The 26,648-nt window shown below is 42.3% G+C and overlaps 1 protein-coding gene across 9 annotated transcripts in view; it reads right to left on the reverse strand.

Annotated features, from left to right (window-relative positions):
• Positions 1–7,191: 7,191 nt before the first annotated feature.
• Positions 7,192–26,648, reverse strand: part of ZNF461 (zinc finger protein 461) — a 35,906-nt gene continuing 16,449 nt past the window's right edge. For 5 of the 9 annotated variants that reach the window (XM_005588991.4, XM_005588987.4, XM_005588990.4 and 2 more), the window contains 2 exons: positions 13,375–13,443; positions 7,192–9,225 (listed from right to left, as the gene is read on the reverse strand). In XM_005588991.4, the coding sequence (XP_005589048.2) occupies positions 7,838–9,225; positions 13,375–13,443 (1,457 nt within the window). In that variant the 3' untranslated portion in view covers positions 7,192–7,837. The remainder of the gene's footprint in view (positions 9,226–13,374; positions 13,444–26,648) is intronic. The other 4 variants (XM_074023351.1, XM_074023350.1, XM_045381120.3 and 1 more) reach the window with 1 other exon arrangement.

Here is a 26,648-nt window from a genome sequence, read left to right on the forward strand (position 1 = left end):
TTTTTTTTTTTTTTTTTTTTTTTTTTTTGAGACGGAGTCTCGCTCTGTCACCCAGGCTGGAGTGCAGTGGCCGGATCTCAGCTCACTGCAAGCTCCGCCTCCCGGGTTTACGCCATTCTCCGGCCTCAGCCTCCCGAGTAGCTGGGACTACAGGCGCCCACCACCTCGCCCGGCTAGTTTTTTGTATTTCTTAATAGAGACGGTGTTTCACCGTGTTAGCCAGGATGGTCTCGATCTCCTGACCTCGTGATCCGCCCGTCTCGGCCTCCCAAAGTGCTGGGATTACAGGCTTGAGCCACCGCGCCCGGCCTCTAACCATATTTTTATATCCATTAACTAACCTCTCTTCACCCCTGACCCCTCACTTCCTGACCTCTGGTAACCATCATTCTACTCTCACCTCCATGAGATCAACTCTTTTAGCTCCCACTTATGCATGAGAACATGCCAAGTTTGTATTTCTGTTCCTGGCTTATTTCCCTTAACATAATTAACCTCCACTTCCACCCATGTTGCTGCAAATGGTAGTATTTCATTCTGTTTATGGCTGAATAGTATTCCATTGTGTATAAATCCATTATGCATTGATGGAGACTTAGGTTGATACCGTATTTTGGCCATTGTTAATAGTGCTGCAGTAAACATGGGTGTGCAGATAGCTCTTTGATATACTGATTTCCTTCATTCTGGATATGTGCCCCACAGTGAGATTTCTGGATTATGTGGATTATCTATATTTAGTTTCTTGAGAAAAGTCTATAATTTTTTCTATAGTGGTTATACTAATTTACATTCCCACTAGCAGTGTACTAAAGTGTTCCCCTCTCTCTGCCCTCACCAAGATCTCTTATTGTTTGTCTTTTTTATAATGGTCATTTTAAAATTTCTATTCATTTTTTTGAGACAGAGTCTTGCTCTGTTGCCCAAGCTGGAGTGCAATCTCGGCTCACTGCAACGTCTGCCTCCTGGATTCAAGTGATTCTCGTGCCTCAGCCTCCTGAGTAGCTGGGATTACAGGTGCGTGCCACCACGCCAGGCTAATTTTTGTATTTTTAGTAGAGAGGGGGTTTCACCATGTTGGCCAGGCTGGTCTCCAACTCCTGACCTCAGGTGATCACCTGCTCTGGCCTCCCAAAGTGCTGGGATTACAGGCATGGGCCACCACGCCTGGCCTTAGTTTTTGCGATGGAGTTTCGCTCTTTCACCCGGGCTAGAGTGAAATGGCGCGATCTCAGCTCACTGCAACCTCTGCCCTCTGGGATCAAGCAATTCTCCTGCCTCAGCCTCCTGAGTAGCTGAGATTATAGGGGCCTGCCACCGCACCTGGATAATTTTTGTATTTTTAGTAGAGATGGGGTTTCACCATGTTGGTGAAATGTGCATGACATTTAGAAGGTGGAAGTGAAGCAGTGCCACTATTCTTGGAAGGTTTTCACGGATGAGCAAATGGCTACATGTGTCATGTTCTTCTCATGGCCAATAGCAAAAACTAAGTCATAACATGAAAGCACATGTAAAGTTCTGTGGGGGACCAGCCTCAACACCACCCATAGGGTACCCGAAGTCCATTGGCGACAAAGGAATGAGAAGAGACAGGTTAAGAGTTCATAAAGTTGGGAGCCAGAGGGCCAGAGCAAATCAGAGGCTGCAAAGGTACCAAGCTCTGGTCTCCACACTATTTATTGAGCACAGTCACTTAGATCTAAGAAGCAGATGTTCAGGGGTGAAACAGTGAAAGGGGGGCAATGGTGGTTTAGGTAAATTTCCTTTGTGCTGAAGCAGCATAAACTTAACTACTGATTTATTCTTTTACTTATCAGAGAGCAACTGTGGGGAGTGGGCCTAACTAGGAGCCGGCATATCTGGCCACATTCCAGTGCTTCAAAGGAGTGTCTTGCTCCTTGAGCACAGTGTTTATAGATAAGAGAGCAGGTCACGCTCTGGTCATGGGAACGTGATGGCAAATAGAAGGCTTTCTTCCTCAGAGGCCTCTTGTGGCTTTCCACAACTTATTGTCCCATATTTTTATGGCCAGTTGATACAGGCACCCCACAAGCCCTTTTCCCAACAGTTCTACCAAAAATGACTTCCACGGCCGGGCACGGTGGCTCAAGCCTGTAATCCCAGCACTTTGGGAGGCCGAGACGGGCGGATCACAAGGTCAGGAGATCGAGACCATCCTGGCTAACCCAGTGAAACCCCGTCTCTACTAAAAAATACAAAAAAAAAACTAGCCGGGCGAGGTGGCGGGCGCCTGTAGTCCCAGCTACTCCGGAGGCTGAGGCAGGAGAATGGCGTGAACCCGGGAGGCGGAGCTTGCAGTGAGCTGAAATCCGGCCACTGCACTCCAGCCTGGGTGACAGAGCGAGACTCCGTCTCAAAAAAAAAAAAAAAAAAAAAAAAAAAAAATGACTTCCACCCACATTCTATTGGCTAAATCCAATAAATTGCATGTTAGAATGCATGTTGACATTACCCATTGGTTGTGTTTTGACAATTTTCATCCACATCAAATAAGAATAAATATAGCTTATTGGCCAGGCATGGTAGCTCACAGCTGTAATCCCAGCATTTTGGGAGGACAAGGCAGGTGGATCACCTGAGGTCAGGAGTTCGAGACCAGCCTGGCTGACATAGTGAAACCCCGTCTCTACTAAAAATACAAAAAATTAGCCAGGCATGGTGGTGGGCACCTGTAATCCCAGGTAGTCGGGAGGCTGAGGCAGGAAAATGGCTTGAACCCAGGAAGCAGAGTTTGCAATGAGCCACGATCGTGCCACGGCACTCTAGCCTGGGCAACAGAGCAAGACTCCATCTCTAAAGAAAAAACACAGCAAAGAAAGGAACATACCATGTTTATTGTTGATTTCCACATGGAATGGGTTAATGCATGTGTGTATCTAATTTCTGTCATTAATATTTTATCTTTTTTTTTTTTTTTTGGAGATGGAGTCTCACTCTGTCACCCAGGCTGGAGTGCAGTGGTGCGATCTTGGCTTACTGCAAGCTCCACCTCCCGGGTTCACGCCATTCTTCTGCCTCAGCCTCCTGAGTAGCTGGGACTACAGGCACCCACCACCATACCTGGCTAATTTTTTTTATTTTTTATTTTTTTGAAATGGAGTTTTGCTCTTTTTGCCCAGGCTGGAGTGCAATGGCACGATCTCAGCTCACCACAACCTCCGCCTCCTGGGTTCAAGCGATTCTCCTGCCTCAGCCTCCCGAGTAGCTGGGATTACAGGCATGCGCCACCATGCCTGGCTAATTTTGTTATTATTTTTTTTTTTTAGTAGAGACGGGGTTTCTCCATGTTGTTCAGGCTGGTCTTGAACTCCCATCCTCAGGTGATCCACCTGCCTTGGCCTCCCAAAGTGCTGGGATTACAGGAGTGAGCCACTGTGCCCGGCCGATTTTTTATATTTTTAGTAAAGACAGGGTTTCACCGTGTTAGCCAGGATGGTCTGCTGACCTCATGATCCACCCACCTTGGCCTCCCAAAGTGCTGGGATTACAGGCATGAGCCACTGCGCCTAGCAAATATTTTGTCTTTTTAAGAACAGATCATTGGCTGGGTGTGGTGGCTCATGCCTGTAATCCCAGCAATTTGGGAGGCTGAGGCGGGTGGATCATCTGAGGTCAGGAGTTCGAGACCAGCCTGGGCAACATAGTGAAACCCTGTCTCTACTAAAAATATAAAAAGTAGCCAGGCATGGTGGCGGGTGCCTGTAATCCCAGCTACTCGGGAGGCTGAGGCAGAATTGCTTGAACCCAGGAGACGGAGGTTGTAGTGAGCTGACACGGTGCCACTGCACTCCAGCCTCGGTGACAGAGTGAGACTCCATCTCAAAAAAAAAAGAAAAAAGAAAAAAAGATCAGTATTTTAATGTATATAAATGAGAAAGTATAAACATAGAAAAATCTAAATTAGTCAAGTAAACACAAATGAGGCTGCAGTGAGCTATAATTGTGCCACTGCACTCCAGCCTGGGCAACAAAGCAAGACCCTGTCTCAAAAAAAAAAACAAAAAAAAAACAAACAAAAAAACCAGCCTATGAATGTCTTTTTTTTTTTTTTTTTTTTTTTGAGACAGAGTCTCTCTCTGTCACCCAGCCTGGAGTGCAGTAGCACAATCTCGGCTCACTGCAAGGTTCGCCTCCCGGGTTTATGCCATTGTCCTGCCTCAGCCTCCCAAGTAGCTGGAACTACAGGCACCCGCCTCAGCCTCCCAAGTAGCTGGGACTACAGGCACCCGCCACCTCGCCCGGCTAGTTTTTCGTATTTTTTAGTAGAGACGGAGTTTCACCATGTTAGCCAGGATGATTTCGATCTCCTGACCTCGTGATCCGCCCATCTCGGCCTCCCAAAGTGCTGGGATTACAGGCTTGAGCCACCGCGCCTGGCCGAATGTCTCATTTTTTAAAATAAAAGACAACCTAACCACTAGTCATTCAGAATAGCAATGGGAAACATAATAAAGTCCCATGTTCTACATTACAGTACATTGATAATTCAGATTCACATATTTGTCTGAAACGATCTTTCCTAAACCTCAAAAAATCAAGGTTTTTATTTTGAAACAATTTTAGAGTATATGCAACTGCAATAATAATACAAAAAGATCCCATGTACCCTTGACCAAGTTTTCCCCAATACTAATTATCTTGAAAAACTGTACATCACAAGCATGATGTTGACATTGAATCAAGACACAGAACATTTCCATTACCACAGGATTCCTCATGTTGCAATTTTTTTTTTTTTTTTTTTTGAGATGGAGTCTCCCTCTGTCACCCGGACTGGAGTACAGTGGCGCCATCTCAGCTCACTGCAAGCTCCGCCTCCCGGGTTCACGCCATTCTCCTGCCTCAGCCTCCCAAGTAGCTGGGGCTACAGGTGCCTGCCACAGCGCCCAGCTAATTTTTTGTATTTTTTTTTTTATTAGAGATGGGGTTTCACTGTGTTAGCCAGGATAGTCTCGATCTCCTGACCTCATGATCCGTCCACCTCGGCCTCCCTGGATTTTTGACTATAATGACACTTGCCAGACATTTCATCCAGAGGCAGGAAAAAATACCATCTCACAGAGAAGGGCTGCAAGAGACAATTATGGGAGAATCGTTTTTTTTGTAAATACAAAATTTTACTCTGGAATAGTTTTTAAAGACCTAATTGTGTAAGGTACAACTACAAAGTCAATAGACAAAAATGTAGAAGAATTTCTTAGTGACCTTAAAAAATAAAAATGTTTCTTTTTTTCTTTTCTTTTCTTTCTTTCTTTCTTTTTTTTTTTTTTTTTTTGAGACAGAGTTTTGTTCTTGTTGCCCAGGCTGGAGTACAGTGGCACGATCCTGGCTCACTGCAAGCTCCATCTCCCAGGTTCGAGAAATTCTCCTGACTCAACCTCCTGAGTAGCTGGGACTACAGGCACCTGCCACCACGCCCGGCTAATTTTTTTTTTTTTTTGTATTTTTAGTAGAGACGGGGTTTCACCATGTTAGGCAGGATGGTGTCAATCTCCTGACCTCATGATCTGCCTGCCTCAGCCTCCCAAAGTGTTGGGATTACAGGCGTGAGCCACTGCACCCGGCCTCATGTTGCATTTTTATAGCCACATCCACATCCCCCTTGACCTCACTCCCTCCTTAACCCCTGTCAATCACAAAAAGAGACTAAATTTCATGAACTTATTGACTGAATGAAACAAATTTTGGATTGCATAGCATGATACAAAATATGTAATGTTAAAAATTGTACACACAAGGAATTCTGTTCTTGACAGTATTGTTGGACAAATAAGCAAAAGACCTTCTAAAAAGACAGGAAGAAAAGGTCAACATATAATTCAGAGGATAGACAGAGAAGGGAGAAGTGGGCAGAGAATGAGGGAAAGGAATATTTTAAGTGGAAATAGTTGATAATTTTTGAGAATCAATGAAGGATGTGAATTCTTGGATTCAGGAAGTAAAAAATCTCTGAAATATAAATATACATAAATCCACCCTACAATACAGTATGAATGAAGTCACTGGTTTCTTTCTGTCCAAAGGATTTAAAAATTTTACCTGGAATATTCATGGAATACAAAAGAAAGTGGTAGCAGTGACTGACCCTAGAAAGTGTGGACTGAGATACCCAACCCAAACTAGCCCACTCTCCCACAGGCCAAAATCCAGGCCTTCTTAGAAAGGGCAGAGACATGGTTCAGAATGGCAGAGATGTAGGACTAGCCTGGAAGTCAACCTCTTGGTAGACGGCAAAAGCCATCTTCAGAGAGATGCCACTACCTCTTATTACTTGCTGTGAAGCCACCCAAGTACGTGTTAGAGGCTGGTCCTGCTGGGTGTCACACACTACAGGAGCCAAGGGCTACTGCTGCAAGCCCTACAGGAGGCTGACAAGAGTGAAACAAAACTAAGAAGAGAAACAACCTCCTCCTCTAGTGTCCTCCCCGCACTCTACTGGCAGAAATGAACATCATGCCAGGTGACAAAGGAGAAATGTTCGCAGAACCCAGTTCCAATACTGTAGAGCAGGCAATGAAGGATTCGGAGCCGAGAGGCAGTAAATTGATGGTTAACACAAAGTTTTTAAATTCCTAGAATATATTGAAAAATGAAGTGGGCTGGGTGAAGTAGGTTACGCCTGTAATCCAAGCACTTTGGGAAGCTGAGGTGGCTGGATCACCTGAGGTCAAGAGTTCAAGACCAGCCTGGTCAACATGGTGAAAAACTGTCTCTACCAAAAATACAAAAAGTAGCTGGGCATGGCTGCACACACCTGTAGTCCCAGCTACTTGGGAGGCTGAGGCAGGAGAATTTTGAAACTCAGAGGTGGAGGTTGCAGTGAGCCAAGATTGGGCCACTGGACTCCAGCCTGGGCGTGTCTCAAAAAAAAAAAAAAAAACGAAGTGGGCCAAATGTGGACTTACGATGAGAATGTGTAATAAATCACGTATTATGAATAACCTACTTTTGTCCAAAAATTTATGAAATTTACATGAAATATTCCTGTTAGAATAAAAAGAAACTGCTAGCAGTTGTTGCACCTGTGGAGAGAAGGTGAGTGGCTACAGAACTGGATGTTAGGGGAGAATTAATTTTCACATTTTTGGTAATTTTTGAATTTTATAATGTGTGCTTCTATTAAACAAAAAATTTAGAAGGTTTTAAAAAATAAATGTGATGCCAAAATACATACGCCAGATACTCTTTAATCCCACTGTTGGGAATCTGCACAACAGAAACAAAAGAAGGTAAAACTAGAGTTCCAGGTGAACATTAGAAACAACTTGAATGTCTGTAGTAGGTAATGGCTCAAAATACAGACACATTCCATTCTAGAAATATTCTGAACCTTACAAAGAATGGGTTACATCTTTATGTACTGACCTGGAAAAGTATTCATGATTATTGTGAAAAGGACAAGATGCTGTCAAATGTCCGTATAGGGGGTAAAATCTCCTCCAAACACATGCAACAAACACTTTCTGTGTACAGGCTGTTTGAGCATAAAGGAAGAAGAAATACACATACTGGTTATCGCAGAGATTTGTGGGAGGAGAGGAAATTGTTTTCATTTTATTTATGCTATATTTCACTGGTTTCAGTGAAACATGTAATTTTAGAAAATTTATTCTCAATAACGGTTAATACAGTAACTCAGAAACAGCATTAAAATGAAAGCAAAATTTACACTTTAATTAGTTTTCCATTTTCTCACTTAAAAACATTTGATTTTCAAGGATTACCTAAATAAATCAATACTAATGAAACATGGTGGCTTACCAACATTTTCCTTAAATAAAACAAAGACAATGTATATTTCCATCAACAAATTTCATGCTAGACTAGGATGGGGAGGGAGGAGAGGAAACCTGACTGGCTTCTCACCAGTATGAAGAGTCTGACCTAAGTTAAGTTGTAATCCACGATTAAACGCCTTCCCACATTGATAAGGTTTCTTTCCAGAATGAATTCTCTGATGGTGCGAGAAGCTTGAATGATAGCTAAAGGCTTTCCCACATTCCTTACATTCATAGGGTTTCTCACCAGTATGAATTCTTTGATGTTGAATAAGGTGTGAATGAAGTCTAAAGGCCTTACCACATATCACGCATTCATGAGGTTTCTCACCAGTATGAATTCTCTGATGTCTTTTGAGGTGTGAACACTGTCTGAAAGTCTTCCCACATTCTTTACACTCATAGGGTTTCTCACCAGTATGAATCCTCTGATGTAGGGTTAGTTGTAAGCCATCACAAAACGCCTTCCCACATTCATGACATTCATAAGGTTTCTTGCCAGAATGAATTTTCTGATGGTGCGAGAAGCTTGAGTGATAGCTAAAGGCCTTCCCACATTCCCGACATTCATAGGGTTTCTCACCAGTATGAATTCTCTGATGTATAGTAAGATGTGAGCGATGCCTAAAAGTCTTTCCACATTCTTTACATTCATAAGGTTTCTCACCAGTATGGAGTCGCAGATGTTCAGTAAGTTGAAAGCCACGAATAAAAGCTTTCCCACATTGCTTACATTCATAGGGTTTTTCACCAGTATGAAGTCTCTGATGTTGAGTAAGCTGTGATCGCTGTCTAAAGGCCTTCCCACATTCTTTACATTCATAAGGTTTCTCACCAGTGTGAATTCTTTGATGTAGAGTAAGTTCTGAGCCATAATTAAAGGCCTTCCCACATTCGTTACATTCATAGCGTTTTTCACCATTATGAATTCTTAGATGTTGTTTAAGTTGTGAGCAATGAACAAAGGCCTTCCAACATTCTTTACACTCATTGCATTTGTCACCATTTTGAATTGTCTGTTGTTTAAAAACGCATGGTGTATTAACAATTTCCGTGCATTCTTTACATTCGGAAAGTTCTTTAGAATGAGTTTTGTGGTGACTAAAATATAAATGGTAACTGAAGATTTTTCTACACTTTTTACATTCAGAGATTTTCTCTCTATCATAAAATTCTTGAGTGAGTAAAGTATGTTGGCTAAAAATGGGCATGTTTTCATGGTTAATCATAAGTTGTCTAAAATAACCCTCCTCTTGTCCCTGATGTTGCTCAAAATGACAGTTGCCTTCCCAGATATCTCTGAAAATTGATCTCTCAGGACTATGGCTTTTAAATTCCTCCATGTTAACCCACTGGAATAATTCTGTTTCATAAATATCACTTTTTGGAGGTAACTTCTGGGGCTCATCTCTGGATGCCAAGTCTGAAAGATAAGAAATACATTTTAACTCCTGATTTTGTACTATAAGAGAAATAAAATATCTATGGTAGCAATGAGAGATAACTACAAATAATTCACATAAGAAATAAAAGGCTTGGAGAACTCTTACGTGGGTAAAGGAGCACAGGGAAATGAGAGCACTCAAATGAAGGAGTTAATTAGGGAAATAGTTCAATGGTGCTGAAATTTTGATCCGCCTCTGAATTACCTTGAGAGTTTGTTGCAATTATGGATGTTTAGGAAACATTCTAAATCAACTCAATCAGAATTTAAGAGAGTTAGTCTTAGAATGAGGTCAACTGAGTCCAAGTCCATATGCTTAACACTATCAGGCCAAAGGTTTATGTGGCAGATTGTCAGCTGTTGTCAAATATCTATTTTCCTTTTTAAAAAATATCAATTGAACCCACGGCTTTTTATTTGAGAATAAAGCTGCCAATATGAACTCTGCATTTCCCAAGCTCCTTTACAGCTGGGAATGCCATGCAACTTGGGTTCTGCCTAAAGAAATACAGAAATATTATGTAATACCATCTGAGTTCTTTCCTTAAGAGTCAGGTGGCCCAACCCCTATATTGCTTGTTTTCCCTCTTCCTCAACAAAGCTGATGGCAATATTGATTTGCTGTCATGTCTGTCACATAATGGTTTTGCAGAGTAGGTACCTTTCCAGCTTGGATTTTAATGCAAGAGAAAATTAAATTTCTATGCCTGGGTTGTATCAAAAAAAGAAAATTAATTTAAACATCTATATGGTTTCAATCACAATTGTTCTGGGTCTCTGTCACAAGCAGCTTAATCTACATACATACAAAAACAGCTTCCCACGGAAATTTTAAAACTTCAGCTCCTTGTCATAAGAATACAAGGCTTCTGCTAACCAATATAATCTCACTTTGAGTTCAATTCCTTTTTATTCATTAGGCTATAACGAAATTAATCGGTCAACAACTAGGACATGCCAAAGCTGTTCCTATGTTAGAGCTTCATAGCCTCTTCCATGTGCTAAGAATCTTTTTGCCTAGATTTTTTGTAAAGCGGGCTTCATTTCATCCAAGTCTCAGAGTAAAAGTCACTTCCTCAAAAGTGTATCCCCGATAATATTACCGAATGGAGTCCTTCCTGAAGTACTACTGGAATTACATATTCATTTATTATTCATCTTTTTAATATTTGGCCAGGCATGGTGGCTCATACCTGTAATCCCAGAACTTTGTAAGGCCTAGGCAGGTAGATCACTTGAGGTCTGGCATTCGAGACCAGCCTGGCCAACATGGTGAAACCCTGTCTCTACTAAAAATACAAAAATTAGCTGGGCGTGGTGGCACGTGCCTGTAATCCCAGCTACTGGGGAGGCTGATGCAAGAGAATTCCTTGAACCGGGAGGTGGAGGTTGCAGTGAGCCAAGATCATGCCACTGCACTCTAACCTGGGCAACAGAGTGAGACTCTGTCTCAAAAAAAAAAAAAAAAAAAAAAAATATATATATATATATATATATGTGTGTGTGTGTGTGTATTTTTTTTTTTACCCATAAAGCTACTCAAGGAGAGAGAAATCACTATAAAACCAACCTTTACAATATAATAAGTATTCAACAATCAGTTGCTGAATAAATGAATTAAATTATTAAGGAAAAGGAATTAAGATGAAGAGAAACAATACAAAGATAACAGTTGACAATCATAATCATTTAATGCCCTTAAATTTGTAATAAATACTGAACATCTCTCCATGTTTCTATTCACTCCTACATCTACTGCACTGATTTTATATATAAACACATACGTGGCTGGGTGCGGTGGCTCAACCACACTGTACAGATGTTCAAAACTGTTTTCTATCCTTATTCTAAGTGCTTTTTCTGTTCTTAAAAATTTTGATTTTTACTTTTTACCTTTTTTACTTTTTAACTAATCCCAGCACTTTGGGAGGCTGAGACGGGCGGATCACGAGGTCAGGAGATCGAGACTATCCTGGCTAACACGGTGAAACCCCGTCTCTACTAAAAAATACAAAAAACTAGCTGGGCGAGGTGGCGGGTGCCTGTAGTCCCAGCTACACGGGAGGCTGAGGCAGGAGAATGGCGTAAACCTGGGAGGCGGAGCTTGCAGTGAGCTGAGATCCGGCCACTGCACTCCAGCCCGGGTGACAGAGCAAGACTCCGTCTCAAAAAAAAAAAATAAACACATACGTAAATAAACCATGTACTTGCTTATCTATAACAAGCCACTCCAACTGAGTGGCTTAAAACAGTAAGCCATTTATTATTACTGTTACTACTGCTGTTGTAATTATTAGTGAAAACCAAGTCATGCTTTGTTACCCAGGTGAGAGTGGGTGCAGTGGTGCAATCACAGCTCACTGCAGGCCCGACCTCCTGAGCTCAAGAAATCCTCCTACCTCACTCAGCGTTTGGAGAAGCTGAGACTATAGGGGTGTGCCACTATGCCCTGCTAATTTTTAAATCTTTTTTTTTTTTTTGTAGAGAAAAGATCTCACTTTGTTGCCCAGGCCGGTCTTGAACCCCTGGTTTCAAGTGATTCTCCTGCCTCAGCCTCTCGAAGTGCTGAGATTATAGGCACGAGCCACCACACCAGACCCATTTATCATTATTGTCTTTCAGTCCTGAGGATTAACTGAGCTCAACCAGGCATTCCTTACTTGGTGTTTCTCCAGTGACAGTCACACATTGGTCAGGCTGGATCATTCCAATAGCTTCCCCACTCACATGTCTGGTACCAGACCTGAGGAAATATGTAAAGCTTGGGACTGTACCAGCTGTGATGCCTGGGGCTTTCTATCCTTATGTGGTCTCTCTACATGGTATGCCCAGCATAGCTGTTTCAAGGTAACAGATCCCCTCTTACCTGCAACTCAAGACTCCAAAAGCATATGGGAAATGCAGGGAGGGAGGGAGGGTATGTGAGCATATGCCAGGCACAAGCTGTCTACTTTTATGACCTAGCCTCAGAAATCACAAAGTATTTCTATTTGTTGGAAACAAGTCACTTAGGGCTGTCCCATTTTCAAAGCAGGAAGTTAGACTCCATTTTTTTTTTTGGTGGGGGTGTTCGAGGACTGTCACAGAAATGGCAGACATGGTGTGTGTGTGTGTTTTTTGGTGGGGGAGGGGCACAGAGTCTTGTTCTGTAGCCCAGGCTGGAGTGCAATGGTGCGATCTCGGCTCACTGCAACCTCTGCCTCCTGGGTTCAAGCGATTCTCCTGCCTTGGCTTCCCAAGTAGTTGGGATTACAGGTGCCCACCACCATGCCCAGCTAATTCTTGTATTTTTAGTTGAGACAGGGTTTCACCATGCTGGCCAGGCTGGTCTTGAACTCCCAACCTCAGGCGATCCACCCGCCTTGGCTTCCCAAAGTGCTGGGATTAAAGGCATGAGCCACCGTGCCCAGCCAGCAGACATATTTAAAACAACCACTACACTCACACACATACTTATTAAGCACAGATATAAGCACAAACACACACTTTTCTACATCACTTCCTTACAGAAGACGTTTTTACTAAGTGAACATACCTGTGAAACCACCACTTAACCAAGAAACAGAACATTACCAGGAACCCAGAGCCCTCAAGGCCCTTCCCAGGCTTACCTTACCCACGAAAGGTAAGCAGTATCCTGCCTTCTTACACCATGCAGTGGGTTTTTGTCTATTTCTGAATTTCAAATAAATGGAATGATATAGGATGTACTTTTTTCCTCCAGCACCTTCTGTCCAGTACCATGTGTGAAGTTCATTTGTAATATTACATATAGTAGTAGTTTCTTCATTTTCATTACTATATAGCAGCAGTACGCAATGGGTGGTCCCAGGACCATGGAGGGTACCTGAGACCCTATCAGGAAGTCTGTAAGGTCAAAGCTATTTTCATACTAATCCTGAGACATTTGTCTTTTTTACTTATTCTCTTAACACTGGACAGGGGAGTTTCTGAGAGACTACTAGAAGTGTGATAACATCACATTCTGAAATCTAACAGAATGCGTGATTATGTGTTTCTGTGTGTTCTAGAAGTTTCTATAGTAGGTTTGGGGAATAAACATGTACGTTCAGAGATTAGTTTTGTTATCAGTACTTCTACTGTGCTCTTAAAAACTGTATTTTATACCTGCTTTTATGTCTGTAGCCTCATTATTGTCCAAGAAATTATTGTGAAATCCCCAAGTTTTCCATGTACCTACATGGAAACAAAAGAATACTTCATTTTAGAATAATATTTTATTATACAATAAAAAGAGAATATGTATTTCTTTTTTTTTAATAGACAGAGTTTCGCTCTTGTTCCCCAAGCTGGAGTGCAATGACACAATCTCGGCTCACTGCAACCTCCGCCTGCCAGGTTCAAGCAATTCTCCTGCCTCAGCCTCCCGAGTAGCTGGGATTACAGGCACGCACCACCACGCCTGGCTAATTTTTTGTATTTTTAGTAGAAATGAGGTTTCACCGTGTTAGCCAGGCTGGTCTCAAACTCCTGACCTCAGGTGATCCGCCTACCTAATCCTCCCAGAGTGCTGGGATTACAGGTGTGAGCCACCGCGCCTGGCCGAGAATATGTATTTCTTATACTTGAAAATGGATTTGGGTTTTTTTGTTTTTTGTTTTTGGAGACAGAGTATGTGTTTTTTGGTGGGAAAGGGGCATGGAGTCTTGCTCTGTGCCCCAGGTTGGAGTGCAATGGTGTGATCTTGGCTCACTGCAAGCTCCACTTCCTGGATTCAAGCAATTCTCCTGCCTCAGCCTCCCAAGTAGCTGGGATTACAGGCGCAAACCACCGTATCCGGCTAATTTTTGTATTTTTAGTAGAGATGGGGTTTCACCGTGTTGGCCAGGCTGGTCTTGAACTCCTGACCTCAGGTGATCCCCCCGCCTCAGTCTCCCAAAGGGCTGGGATTACAGGTGTAAGCCACCGTGCCTTGCCAGTTTGTTTGTTTTGAGATGCAGTCTTGCTCTGTCACCCAGGCTGGAGTACAGTGGCACAGTCTCAGCTCACTGCAGCCTCTGCCTCCCAGGTTCAAGCAGTTCTCTGCCTCGGCCTCCTAAGTAGCTGGGATTACAGGCACATGCCGCCACATCGGCTAATTTTTTTTGTATTTCTAGTAGAGATGGGGTTTCACCATGTTGGTCAGGCTGGTCTCGAACTCCTGGCCTCAAGTGATTCGTCTGCCTCGTCCTCCCAAAGTGCTGGGATTAGAGGTGTGAGCCACCGTGCCTGGCCAGGTTTCTCTATTTTTTGAGACTACTTTTATTATTAAAATATCTGGCCTGGTGTGGTGGCTCACATCTGTAATCCCAGCACTTTGGGAGGCTGAGATGGGAGGATTACTTGAGTCGAGGAGTTTGAGACCAGCCTGGGCAACATAGCGAGACCTTTTCTCTACTAAAAAAAATAAAAAAAGAAATATCGTTGGGTGTAGTGGTGTGTACACCACCTGTGGTCCCAGCTACTTGGGAGGCTGAGGTGGGAAGACTGCTTGAGCCTGAGATGTCCAGGCTGCAGTGAGCTGTGATCACTCCACTGTACTCCAGCATGGGTAAGAGTGAGAGACCCCATCTCAACAACAAAAAAGTTCTGTTGTACAACCCTGTGCCCACACTTGACAACACTGCATTGTGCACCTAAAAATCCACTAAGAGGGTAGATCTCATGTAAAGTATTTACAACACAAGAAAAATTTTAAAAGTGTTTACATATTTAATAAATACTTTTCTCTATTTCTTAGCACATAATACCAATGTAAATAAATATTTATGATAGCAATCATAGTTAAATTTCTCAATATTTGTTTTTGAGAAACACTTTATTATTTTTTGAGAAACACTTTATTTCCCACTTTATTGAGGGAAAATTGACAGTTAAAATTTATATATTTAAAGCATACAACCTGATAATTTGATATACATTTACATTGTGAAATAATCACTACAGTCAGCTAACTAACATATTCATCACCTTATATAGTTAACTGTTTTCTTTTTTTTTTTTTTTCTGGTGAGAACATTTAACATGTACCCTCAGCACATTTCAAGTATACAATACAGTACTGCCAACTAGAGTCATAATATATTATGTCAGATCTTCAGAATCCACCCATCTTGCACAACTGAAGCTTTATTTTATTTATTTATTTATTTATTTTTGAGATGGAGTCTCGCTCTGTTGACTAGGCTGGAGCGAACTCAGCTCACCACAACCTCCGCCGCCCAGGTTCAAGTGATTTTCCTGCCTCAGCCTCTTGAGTAGCTGGGACTACAAGCATAAGCCACCATGCCTGGCTAATTTTTGTATTTTTAGTAGAGGCGGGGTTTCACTATGTTGGCCAGGCTGGTCTGGAACTCCTGACCTCGTGATCCACCTGCCTCGGCCTCCCAAAGTGCTGGGATTACAGGCGTATGTGCCTGGCCGCATAACTGAAGCTTTATACTTTTCGACCAACATCTCCCCATTTCCCCTACCCATCTCATTATTCTGTTCTCTGCTTCTATGACTTTGGCTATTTTTGGTGCTTTCCTTTTTTTTTTTTTTTTTTTTTTTGAAATGGAGTCTCACTCTCGCCCAGGCTGGAGTGCAGTGGCATGATCTCAGCTCACTTCAACCTCCACCTCCTGAGTTCAAGTGATTCTCCTGCCTCAGCCTCCTGAGTTGCTGAAACTACAGGCACACCCCACCATGCCCGGCTAATTTTTGTATGTTTAGTAGAGATGGGGTTTCACCATGTTGGCCAGGCTGGTCTCAAACTCCTGACCTGAAGTGATCTACCCGCCTCGACCTCCCAAAGTGCTGGGATTACAGGCGTGAGCCACCGTGCCTGGCAAGATTTTGACTATTTTGTTGTTGTTGTTGCTGCTGCTGTTGTTGTTTGAGATGGAATTTCACTCTTGCTGCCCAGGCTGGAGTGCAATGGTATGATCTCAGCCCACTGCAACTTCCGCCTCCCGGGTTCAAGCGATTCTCCTGCCTCAGCCTCCCGAGTAGCTGGGAATACAGGTGTGCGCCACCACGCCCGGCTAATTTTTTGTATTTTTAGTGGAAACAGGGTTTCACCATGTTGGCCAGGCTGGTCTCTAACTCCTGACCTCAGGTGATCCGCCCGCCTCTGCCTCCCAAAGTGCTGGGATTACAGGCATGAGCTGCCACACCAGGCCAAAATTAGACTTTAGGAAAGTTTGTATTGGCCCCTGTGAGCTTGACAGCTTCCAAATACTTAAAGACTTTTCTGACTAGATGAGTGGTGTTATTAACAAGTATGATTTTTTGGCTATTTTATAAGAAAATGTGTCAAAGTCTGGAAGATCTGCATAACTAATTGGAGCAATATTTTCCAAATAACTAATGAACCATGTTACAAAACAGGTACCATAGATAAGAGAACCATTCAAAGAACAAGACAGACTAGTGAGTTTTAATTTAATAGATTAAATTCAGAGGCAGATGTGAGATCCACCTATCTTCTTTTAATCCCAGCATTAAAGAAATGTGCAAAAAATGAAAAACATTGCCACTTTTCACACTAAATATTTTTGTTTTGTTTGGAAAACATAACTGATTTATGTTAACATATAGTTCATTCTCTTTAAATGAATTAAATGAATATTTCCTTTTTCCTAGATTTAATTTATAATACAGTTAATATTGAAGGATATAATCTACATATGCAAGAGCTCTTGGGGTTCTCAATAATTTTTAAGAGCATAAAGGCATCCTGAGAATAAAAAGTTTGAGACTGATAGCTATATACAGCACTCCATTCTAACACAATATATTTTTCCATACACCTAATGATGGACAATCTGGTTGCTTCCGATAGTTGACTATTATGATTAGTGCTGCTATGAACATTCTTGTACATTTCTTTTAGTGGAAATAATTACTCTTTTCTGTTGGGTATGCACATCGGAGTGAAATTGCTGCATCATAGGATATAAATTTCTTCAGCTGTAGTTGACATTATGCAACAATTTTCTAATTTAGGCCAGGTGTGGTGATTCATGCTTGTATTCTCAGCACTTTGGGAAGCTAAGACAGGCAAATCTCTTGAGGTCAGGAGTTTGAGACCAGCCTGGCCAACATGGTGAAACCCTGTCTCTACTAAAAATACAAAAATTAGCTCGGTATGGTGGTGGGTGCCTGTAATCCCAGCTACTTGGGAGGCTGAGGCTGAGGTTCAATCGCTTGAACCCAGGAGGTGGAGGTTGCAGTGAGCTGAGATGTGCCAGTGCACTCCAGCCTAGGTGACACAGCAAGAATCTGTCTCAAAAAAGCAAAAATAAATAAATAAATAAATAAATAAATAAAATTCTAATTTTAAATTCCATCAGGCTGTCAGAGAGTTCTGATTCTTTACATCCTTATCAACACTTGCTATTGTCAATCTTTTTATGTTTAGTCATCCTGGCATGTGTGTTTACATCGTAGTATAATTTGCAATTTCCATAAGGACAAATGAGGCTGAGTACTTTTTTATGTTTATTGGCCAACTGGATATCTTTAATAAACTGCCATCCAGGCCTTTTGTCCATTTTTACTGATTTTTAATGTAAAATTCATGTAACGTAAAATTCACCATTTTAAGCATTTTAATGTACACAATTCAATAAGTTTTAGTATATTCTCAATGATGTGCAACCATCACCATCATCTAATTACACAACGTTTGCATCACTCCAAAAAGAAACCTAAAACTCACAGTCACTTCCCACTTTCCCCTTTCCCCTGTCTGGACAACTATTAATCTGTTTTAGGTCTCTGTGATTTTGCCTATTCTAGACATTTTATATAAATGGAATCATACAATATGTGACCTTTTGGGTTTTGCTGTTTCCACTCAGCATGTTTTCAAGGTTCAGCCAAGTAGTAGCATTCATTCCTTTTTATGGTTGAATTGTATGGATATACCACATTTTGTTTATCCATTCATCAGTAAATTGGACATATGGGTGATTTCTGGGTTGTCTTTTCTTTCTTTTTTTTTTTTTTTTGAGACGGAGTCTCGCTCTGTCGCCCAGGCTGGAGTGCAGTGGCGCAATCTCTGCTCACTGCAAGCTCCGCCACCTCCCGGGTTCACGCCATTCTCCTGCCTCAGCCTCCCGAGAAGCTGGGACTACAGGCGCCCGCCACCACGCCCGGCTAATTTTTTTTTTTTTGTATTTTTAGTAGAGACAGGGTTTCACCGTGTTTGCCAGGATGGTCTCGATCTCCTGACCTCGTGATCCGCCCGCCTCGGCCTCCCAAAGTGCTGGGATTACAGGCGTGAGCCACCGCGCCCAGCCTGGGTTGTCTTTTCTTAATGATTTATAGAAACTTTGTAAGTTCTATATATGACCAAGTTATGCATTACAGATGTCTTCACCCACTCTAGGACTGGCACTGGCACTTTCATTCTCTTAGTAATATATACATATATGTGTAATATACGTGTGTGTGTATATATATTTTTTCTTTTTTTTTGAGACAGAGTCTTGCTTTGTCACCCAGGCTGGAGTGCAGTGGCACAGTCTCAGCTCAGTGCAGTGCAACCTCTGCATCCCAGGTTCAAGTGATTCTCCCGCCTTAGCCTCCTGAGTAGCTGGGATTACAGGTGTGCACCACCATGCCTGGTTAATTTATATGTTTTAAGGAACAAAAATTCTTTTTTTTTGAGACGGAGTTTCGTTCAGTCACCCAGGCTGGAGTGCAGTGGCGCGATCTCGGCTTACTGCAAGCTCCGCCTCCTGGGTTCACGCCATTCTCCTGCCTCAGCCTCCCAAGTAGCTGGGACTACAGGCGCCCGCCCCCACGCCTGGCTAATTTTTTGCATTTTTAGTAGAGACGGGGGGGTTTCACCGTGTTAGCCAGGATGGTCTCGATCTCCTGACCTCATGATCCACCCGCCTCGGCCTCCCAAAGTGCTGGGATTACAGGCGTGAGCCACCGTGCCTGGCAGGAACAAAAATTCTCAATTTTAAGTAATCCAATCCCAAGGTTACGAAAATATACTCATATTGTCTTCCAGAAATGTAATTTGTTGTTTTTTTTTTTGAGTTTTGCTCTTGTTGCCCAGGCTGGAGTGCAGTGGTGCAATCTAGGCTCAATGCAACCTCCGCCTCCTGAGTTCAAGCGATTCTCCTGTTTCAGCCTCCTAAATAGCTGGGATTACAGGCATGTGTCACCACACCCAGCTAATTTTGTATTTTTAATAGAGATGGGGTTTCTCCATGTTGGTCAGGCTGGCCACAAACTCCCGACCTCAGGTGATCTGGCTGCCTCGGCCTCCCAAAGTGCTGGGATTACAGGCATAAGCCACTGCGGCAGCCAGAAATTTAACTATTTTACCTTTCCTATTGAGATCTATAATCCACCTGGATTACATATTCTGATGTGAGGTCAGAATCAACCTTTCTATTTTTCCAGATACCCAATTGACTCAGTATCATTTACTGAAAAGACCATCCTTTCCTTACCTTTGTCTTAAATCAAATGACTGTATAAATTAGCCATTTTCTCTGTAGTCCACTCCCATACATATTTCAACTCCTAGAACTATATTGAAACAGCTCTAGCTAAGGTCACCAAGAAAATCACCTTGCCAAAATCAGTGCTCAAGCACCCGTTCTTACTCTACCTAACTCTTCAGCATCACAACACACCTAATCAATCCCTTTGCTTCCTGTATAACATATTCTCCTGGTTATCTTCTTACTTCTCTGACCACTTGTTTTCAGTTCCCTTTAACACATCCTCCTCCTTTCCCTGACCTCTAAATGTTGGAATGTCTCTAGCCAGCCCTCTTCTCAATGTACACTCTTTCTGTAGGCTTAAATACAAGCCATACACAGCTAGTCTTACAATATACCTCTAGTGTTTTTAGAAAAAAAATTGTGGTAAAATAACATATAAAATAGAATTTACCACCTTAACCATTTTTAAGCGTATACTTCAGTAGTCGTATGTGTATTCATATTGTTGTGCAACTAATTTTCAGAACTTTTGCATCTTGCAAAACTGAAACTCTATACTGATGAACTCTCCATTCCCTCCTAGCCCCAGCTACTAGCAACCACCATTCTGCTTTCTGTTTCTGTGAACCCAACTACTCTAAATACCTCATATAAGTTAAATCATACAATATTTGTTTTTTGGTGACTGGCTTATTTTACTTGGCATAATGTCCTTAGGGTTCTTCAAAGTTACAGCATGTGTCAGAGAGTCCTTCCTTTTTATATATTTTATTATTTTTTTGAGACAGAGTTTCACTCCTGTGGCTCGGGCTGAAGTACAGTGGTGTGATCTCAGCTTGCTACAACCTCCGCCTCCAGGGTTCAAGAGATTCTCCTGCCTTAGCCTCATGAGTAGCTGGGACTATAGGCGCTCGCCACCATGCCTGGCTAATTTTTGTATTTTTAGTAGAGACAGGGTTTCACCATGTTGGCCAGGCTGATCTTAAATTCCTGACCTCAGGTGATCCACTCGCCTTGGCCTCTCAAAGTGCTGGGATTACAGGGGTGAGCCACCGCGCCCAGCCCAATGTCCTTCCTTTCTAAGGCTGAATAAGATTTAATTGTATACATATACCACATTTTGTTTATCTATTCATCTATTGATGGACACTGGGTTGCTTCCACCTTTTGATTATTTTGAATAATGCTGTTATGAACGTGGGTGTAAAAACATCAGTTTGCGGCTGGGCGCGGTGGCTCACTCCTGTAATCCCAGCACTTTGGGAGGCCGAGGTGGGCGGATCACTAGGTCAGGAGATGGAGACCATCCTGGCCAACATGGTGAAACCCCGTGTCTACTAAAAACACAAAAATTAGCTGGGCGTGGTGCTGCGTGCCTATAGTCCCAGCTACTCGGGAGGCTGAGGGAGGAGAATCGCTTGACCCCAGGAGGTGGAGGTTTCAATGAGCTGAGATCGTGCCACTGCACTCCACCAGGTGACAGAGCAAGACTCTGTCACGAAAAAAAAAAAAAAAAGGCCGGGCACAGTGGCTCATGACTGTAATCCCAATACTTTGGGAGGCTGAGGCGGGCGGATCACCTGAGGTCGGAAATTCGAGACCAGACTGACTAACATGGAGAAACGGCATCTCTACTAAAAATACCAAATTAGCTGGGCGTGGTGGCGCCTGCCTGTAATCCCAGTCGCTTGGGAGACTGAGGCAGGAGAATTGCTTGAACCCAGGAGGCAGCCCTTGCGGTGAGCCGAGATCCCGCCATTGCACTCTAGCCTGGACAACAAGAGTGAAACTCCGTCTCAAAAACAAAAACAAACAAAACAAAACAAAACAAAAAACCCCATCAGTTTGCATCCCTACTTTCAATTATTTTACATATATACCTAGAAGTAGAATTTCTGGATTATATGGCAATTCTATTTTTAATGTTTTGAGAAATTACCATATTGTTTTCCACAGTGGCTGTATGAGACAGCTTGGATATGTGTATCCCCTCTAAATCACATGTTGAATTGTAATCCCCAGTGTTGGAAGTGGGGCCTGGTGGGAGGTAATTGGATCATGCGAGTGGTTTTCTCATAAATGGTTCAGCACCATTCCCTGGGTGCTATCGTCATGATGGTGAGTTCTCATTAGATCTGGTCCTTGAAAGTGTGTGGGCTGGGTGCGGTGACTCACCCCTGTAATCCCAGCACTCTGGGAGGCCGAGGCGGACAGATCACCTGAGGTGAGCAGTTCAAGACCAGGTTGACCATCATGGTGAAACCCTATCTCTACTAAAAATACATAATTAGCTGGGCTTGGTGGCGGGCGCCTGTAATCCCACCTACTCAGGATGCTGAGGCAGGAGAATCGCTTGAAACCGAGAGGCGGAGGTTGCAGTGAGCTGAGATTGCACCATTGCTTTCCAGCCTGGACAACAAGAGTAAAACTCCATTTCAAAAAAAGAAAGAAAAGAAAAGAAAGAAAGAAGGAAAGAAGGAAAGAAAGGAAGAGTGTGGCACCTCCCCACGCCCCCACTCGCTCTCTTACTCCTGCTTTCACCATGTAAAATGCCTGCTCCTGCTTTGCCTTCCACCATGAATGAAAGCTCCTTGAGGCCTCCCTAGAAGTTGAGCAGGGCCATGCTTCCTATAAAGCCTGCAGAACCATAAGCCAATTAAACCTCTTTTCTAATTACCCAGTCTCAGGTATTTCTTTCTTTTTTTTTTTTTGGGGGGGGGGGAGGGGGGACAGAGTCTCGCTCTGTCACCCAGACTGGAGTGCAGAGGCGCAATCTCGGCTCACTGCAAGCTCCGCCTCCTGGGTTCACGCCATTCTCCTGCCACAGCCTCCCGAGTAGCTGGGACCACTGGCGCCCGCCAGCACACCCGGCTAATTTTTTGTATTTTTAGTAGAGACGGGGTTTCACCGTGTTAGCCAGGGTGGTCTCGATATTCTGACCTCGTGATCCTCCCGCCTCGGCCTCCCAAAGTGCTGGGATTACAGGCGTGAGCCACTGCACCCGGCCTTTAGGTATTTCTTTACAGCAATGCAAGAATGATCTAATACATTGTACCATTTTACATTCCCACCAATAGTGCACAAAGGTTCCAATATCTCCACATTCCTGCCAACATTTGTTATGTATTTTTTTACGTTAAGCATCCTATTGAGTGTGAGGTGATATCTCATTGCGTGGTTTTTTTCATTTTTTGTTTTCATTTTTGTTTTTCAGACACAGTCTCACGGTCACTCAGGCTAGAGTACAGTGGTGCGATCTCAGCTCACTGCAACCTTTGCCTCCCAGGTTCAAGTGATTCTTGTGCCTCAGCTTCCCAAGTACCTGGGACTACAGGCACATGCTACCATGCCCAGCTAATTTTTGTATTTTTTGGTAGAGATGGGGTTTCACCATGTTGGCTAGGCTGATCTTGAATTCCTGACCTCCAGTGATCCACTTGCTTCGGCCTCCCAAAGTGCTGGGATTACAGGCATGAGCTACTGTGCCCAGCCTCACTGTGGCTGTGACTAGCATTTCCTTAATGGCTAGTGATTTTGAACATCTCTTCATATGCTTGTCGGCCCCAGCAGAACGAGACGTATGGAGCAGATCAGAATAGCAGTGTAATGGTTCTGAAAACTAAACTGGCATTGGAACTAAAGCCTACAAAAGTAGATCAGATCTTTCCTAAATCTAACAGGATAACTACTTGCTCAAATTGATTAAATAGAATCAAGACTCTCTGAAACATAATAACTGAAATATCCAAGGTACAACTGAAAATCATTTGTCATACCAAAAACCAAGAGAACCAAAATCTGAAGAAGAAAAGGCAATCAACTAATGCAAATACAAGGATGACTCACATTTGGAATTATCTGACAAAGACTTTAAAACATACTTAACAAAAAGGCTTTGCCAATCAATTATAAATTCTCTTGAAACAGTATGTTTTATTATTTACTTATGTTTTTTTTTGAGACAGAGTCTCACTCTTGGCGCCCAGGCTGGAGTGCAATGACATAATCTTGGCTCACTGCAACCTCTGCTTCCCGGGTTCAAGCAATTCTCCTGCCTCAGCCTCCTGAGTAGCTGGGATTACAGGCTGGGCCATCATGCCCAGCTAATTTTTTGTATTTGTAGTAGAGACGGGTTTCACCATGTTGGCCAGGCTGGTCTTGAAATCCTGATCTCAGGTAATCCACCCGCCCTCGCCTCCCAAAGTGCTGGGATTACAGGTGTGAGCCACCTCGCCTGGCCTGAGCCACCACACCCGGCTGAAACAGTATAGTGCAAACTTAAAAACTGCTAGGAGAGTAGATGTTAAATGTTCTCTCACACATAAAAAAATAAGTTTCTAAGACAACTATTGTGGAAGAACAAAAAAAGAAGCATGTGAGATAATAGATATGCTAATTAGCTAGAGTTAATCGTTTCACGATATATACATATAACAAAACATTATATTGTAGGCCATAAATACATACAATTTGAATTTTTCAATTAAAAAATAATTTATAAAATAATCCGGCTGGGCTTGGTGGCTCACGCCTGTAATCCCAGCACTTTGGGAGGCTGGGGTGGGTGGATTCCAGCATCAGGAGTTCGAGACCAGCCTAACCAACATGGTGAAACCCCATCTCTACTAAAAACACAAAAATTAGCCGGGCGTGGTGGTGGGCACCTGTAATCCCAGCTACTCAGGAGGCTGAGGCAGGAGAATCACTTGAACCCGGGAGGCAGAGGTTCCAATGAGTTGAGATTGTCACTGTACTTCAGCCTGGGCAACAGAGTAAGATTCTGTCTTAAAAAATAAAATTAAATAGGCCGGGCGCGGTGGCTCAAGCCTGTAATCCCAGCACTTTGGGAGGCCGAGACGGGCGGATCACGAGTTCAGGAGATCGAGACCATCCTGGCTAACACGGTGAAACCCCGTCTCTACTAAAAAATACAAAAAACTAGCCGGGCGAGGTGGCGGGCGCCTGTAGTCCCAGCTACTCGGGAGGCTGAGGCAGGAGAATGGTGTGAACCCGGGAGGCGGAGCTTGCAGTGAGCCGAGATCCGGCCACTGCACTCCAGCCTGGGCGACAGAGCAAGACTCTGTCTCAAAAAAAAAAAAAAAAATAAATAAATAAATAATAATAAAATAAAATAAATAATAATAATAATAATCATGGGTCGAAGAGGGAATCTCAAAGGAAAAAATATTCAAAACAATTATAAATACATACATACATCCTTTATATATATGAATATACAGAATAATAAGACCACCACATACAACTTACACTTATAACTTTAACAGATTAGAAGATATGGACCAAATGTTTGAAAATCACAAACTACCAATACCCTGCTAAGATAAAATAGGTAATCTGAATAGTCCTACAACTATTAAATAAATTGAATTTATAATGAAAAAGTCCCCAAAAAGAAATCTCCAGGTTCAGACAGTTGCACTGGAGAAGTTTACCAAACATTCATATAATGTTTTACACAATTTCTTCCAGAAAACAGAAAAGACAACACTTCTCAACTCACTTTATAAGGCCAGTATTACTGTGATACCAAAACAAGACTACGGTGACACAACAAAGAAAATAAACATCAATATCTTTCATGAACTTAAACGAGAAAATTGTCAACTAAATTTTAACAAGTCAAATCCAACCCAACAATGAATAAAATGCATAATATACCACGACTAAGTGGGATTTAGTCTAGGTATAAGAAGCTAATTTAATATTTAAAAATAGTTCAATATATTATATAAATATGATACATAAGAAAAATAACATGATGACATCAACACTAATTCATATTCAAAAAACAACCTCTGCCAGGCACGGTGGCTCACACCTGTAATCCCAGCACTTTGGGAGGCAGAGGCGGGCGGATCACCTGAGGTCAGGAGTTTGAGACCAGCCTGGCCAACATAGTGAAACCCTGTCTTTACTAAAAAAAAAAAAAAAAAAAAATACAAAAGTTAGCTGGGTGTGGTGGTGTGTGCCTGTAATTCCAGCTATTTGCAAGGCTGAGGCAGGAGAATCGCTTGAACCTGGGAGGCGGAGGTTGCAGTGAGCTGAGATCACGCCACTGCACTCCAGCCTGGGTGACAGAGCAAGACTCCGTCACCAAAAACAAACAAACAAACAAAACTATAAAATGTCTAAAAAATAAAATCTTAAGGACCTTTGAGTAGGCAAACAATTATTAGACTGGACACTAAATACACATACACACACCAAAAACACAATTCATAAGAGAAAAGAAGATAAATTAGACCTCATCAAAATTAAGAACTTTTGCTCTGCAAAGACCCTGTTAAAAGGATAAAAAGACAAATTACAGGGCAACCCACTGGGGTCCCCTTCCATGCTGTGGAAGCTTTGTTTTTTCACTCTTCACAATAAACCTTGCTAAAAAAAAAAAAAAGACAAATTACAGTCTGGGAGAAAATATTTGCAGGTTATATATCCAACAAAGGCATTCTGTCTAAGATACAAAAAGAACTTTGAAAACGCAACAGTATAAAACCAACCAAATTAGAAAATGGGCAAAAGGCATGGAGAGACATTTCACTGAACAGGATAGACAGATGGCACACACAGATGTTCAACATTATTTGCCATTAAGGAAATTCAAATTAAAACCACAATGAGATATAATTACCCACCTATTAGAATGGCTAGAATGAAAAACAATTAGAACACCAAGTGCTGGCTATGATTAAAGAAACTAGATCACACATACATTGCTGGTAAGAAAGTAAAATGGTACAAAGATTGTCAACAATAATTTAGCAGCTCCTTGAAAAACTAAAAATGAACTTATTACACTACACAGCAACTACACCCTTGAGCATTTATCGTAAATAAATGAAGACTTATTTTCACATGCACAAGTTTGTACATGAATGTAAAAAACAAAAAACCCATATATATGTGTATGTGTATATGAAATAAAAG

Source organism: Macaca fascicularis, chromosome 19 (genome assembly GCF_037993035.2).
Source record: "Macaca fascicularis isolate 582-1 chromosome 19, T2T-MFA8v1.1".
NCBI classification, from domain to species: Eukaryota; Metazoa; Chordata; class Mammalia; order Primates; family Cercopithecidae; genus Macaca; species Macaca fascicularis.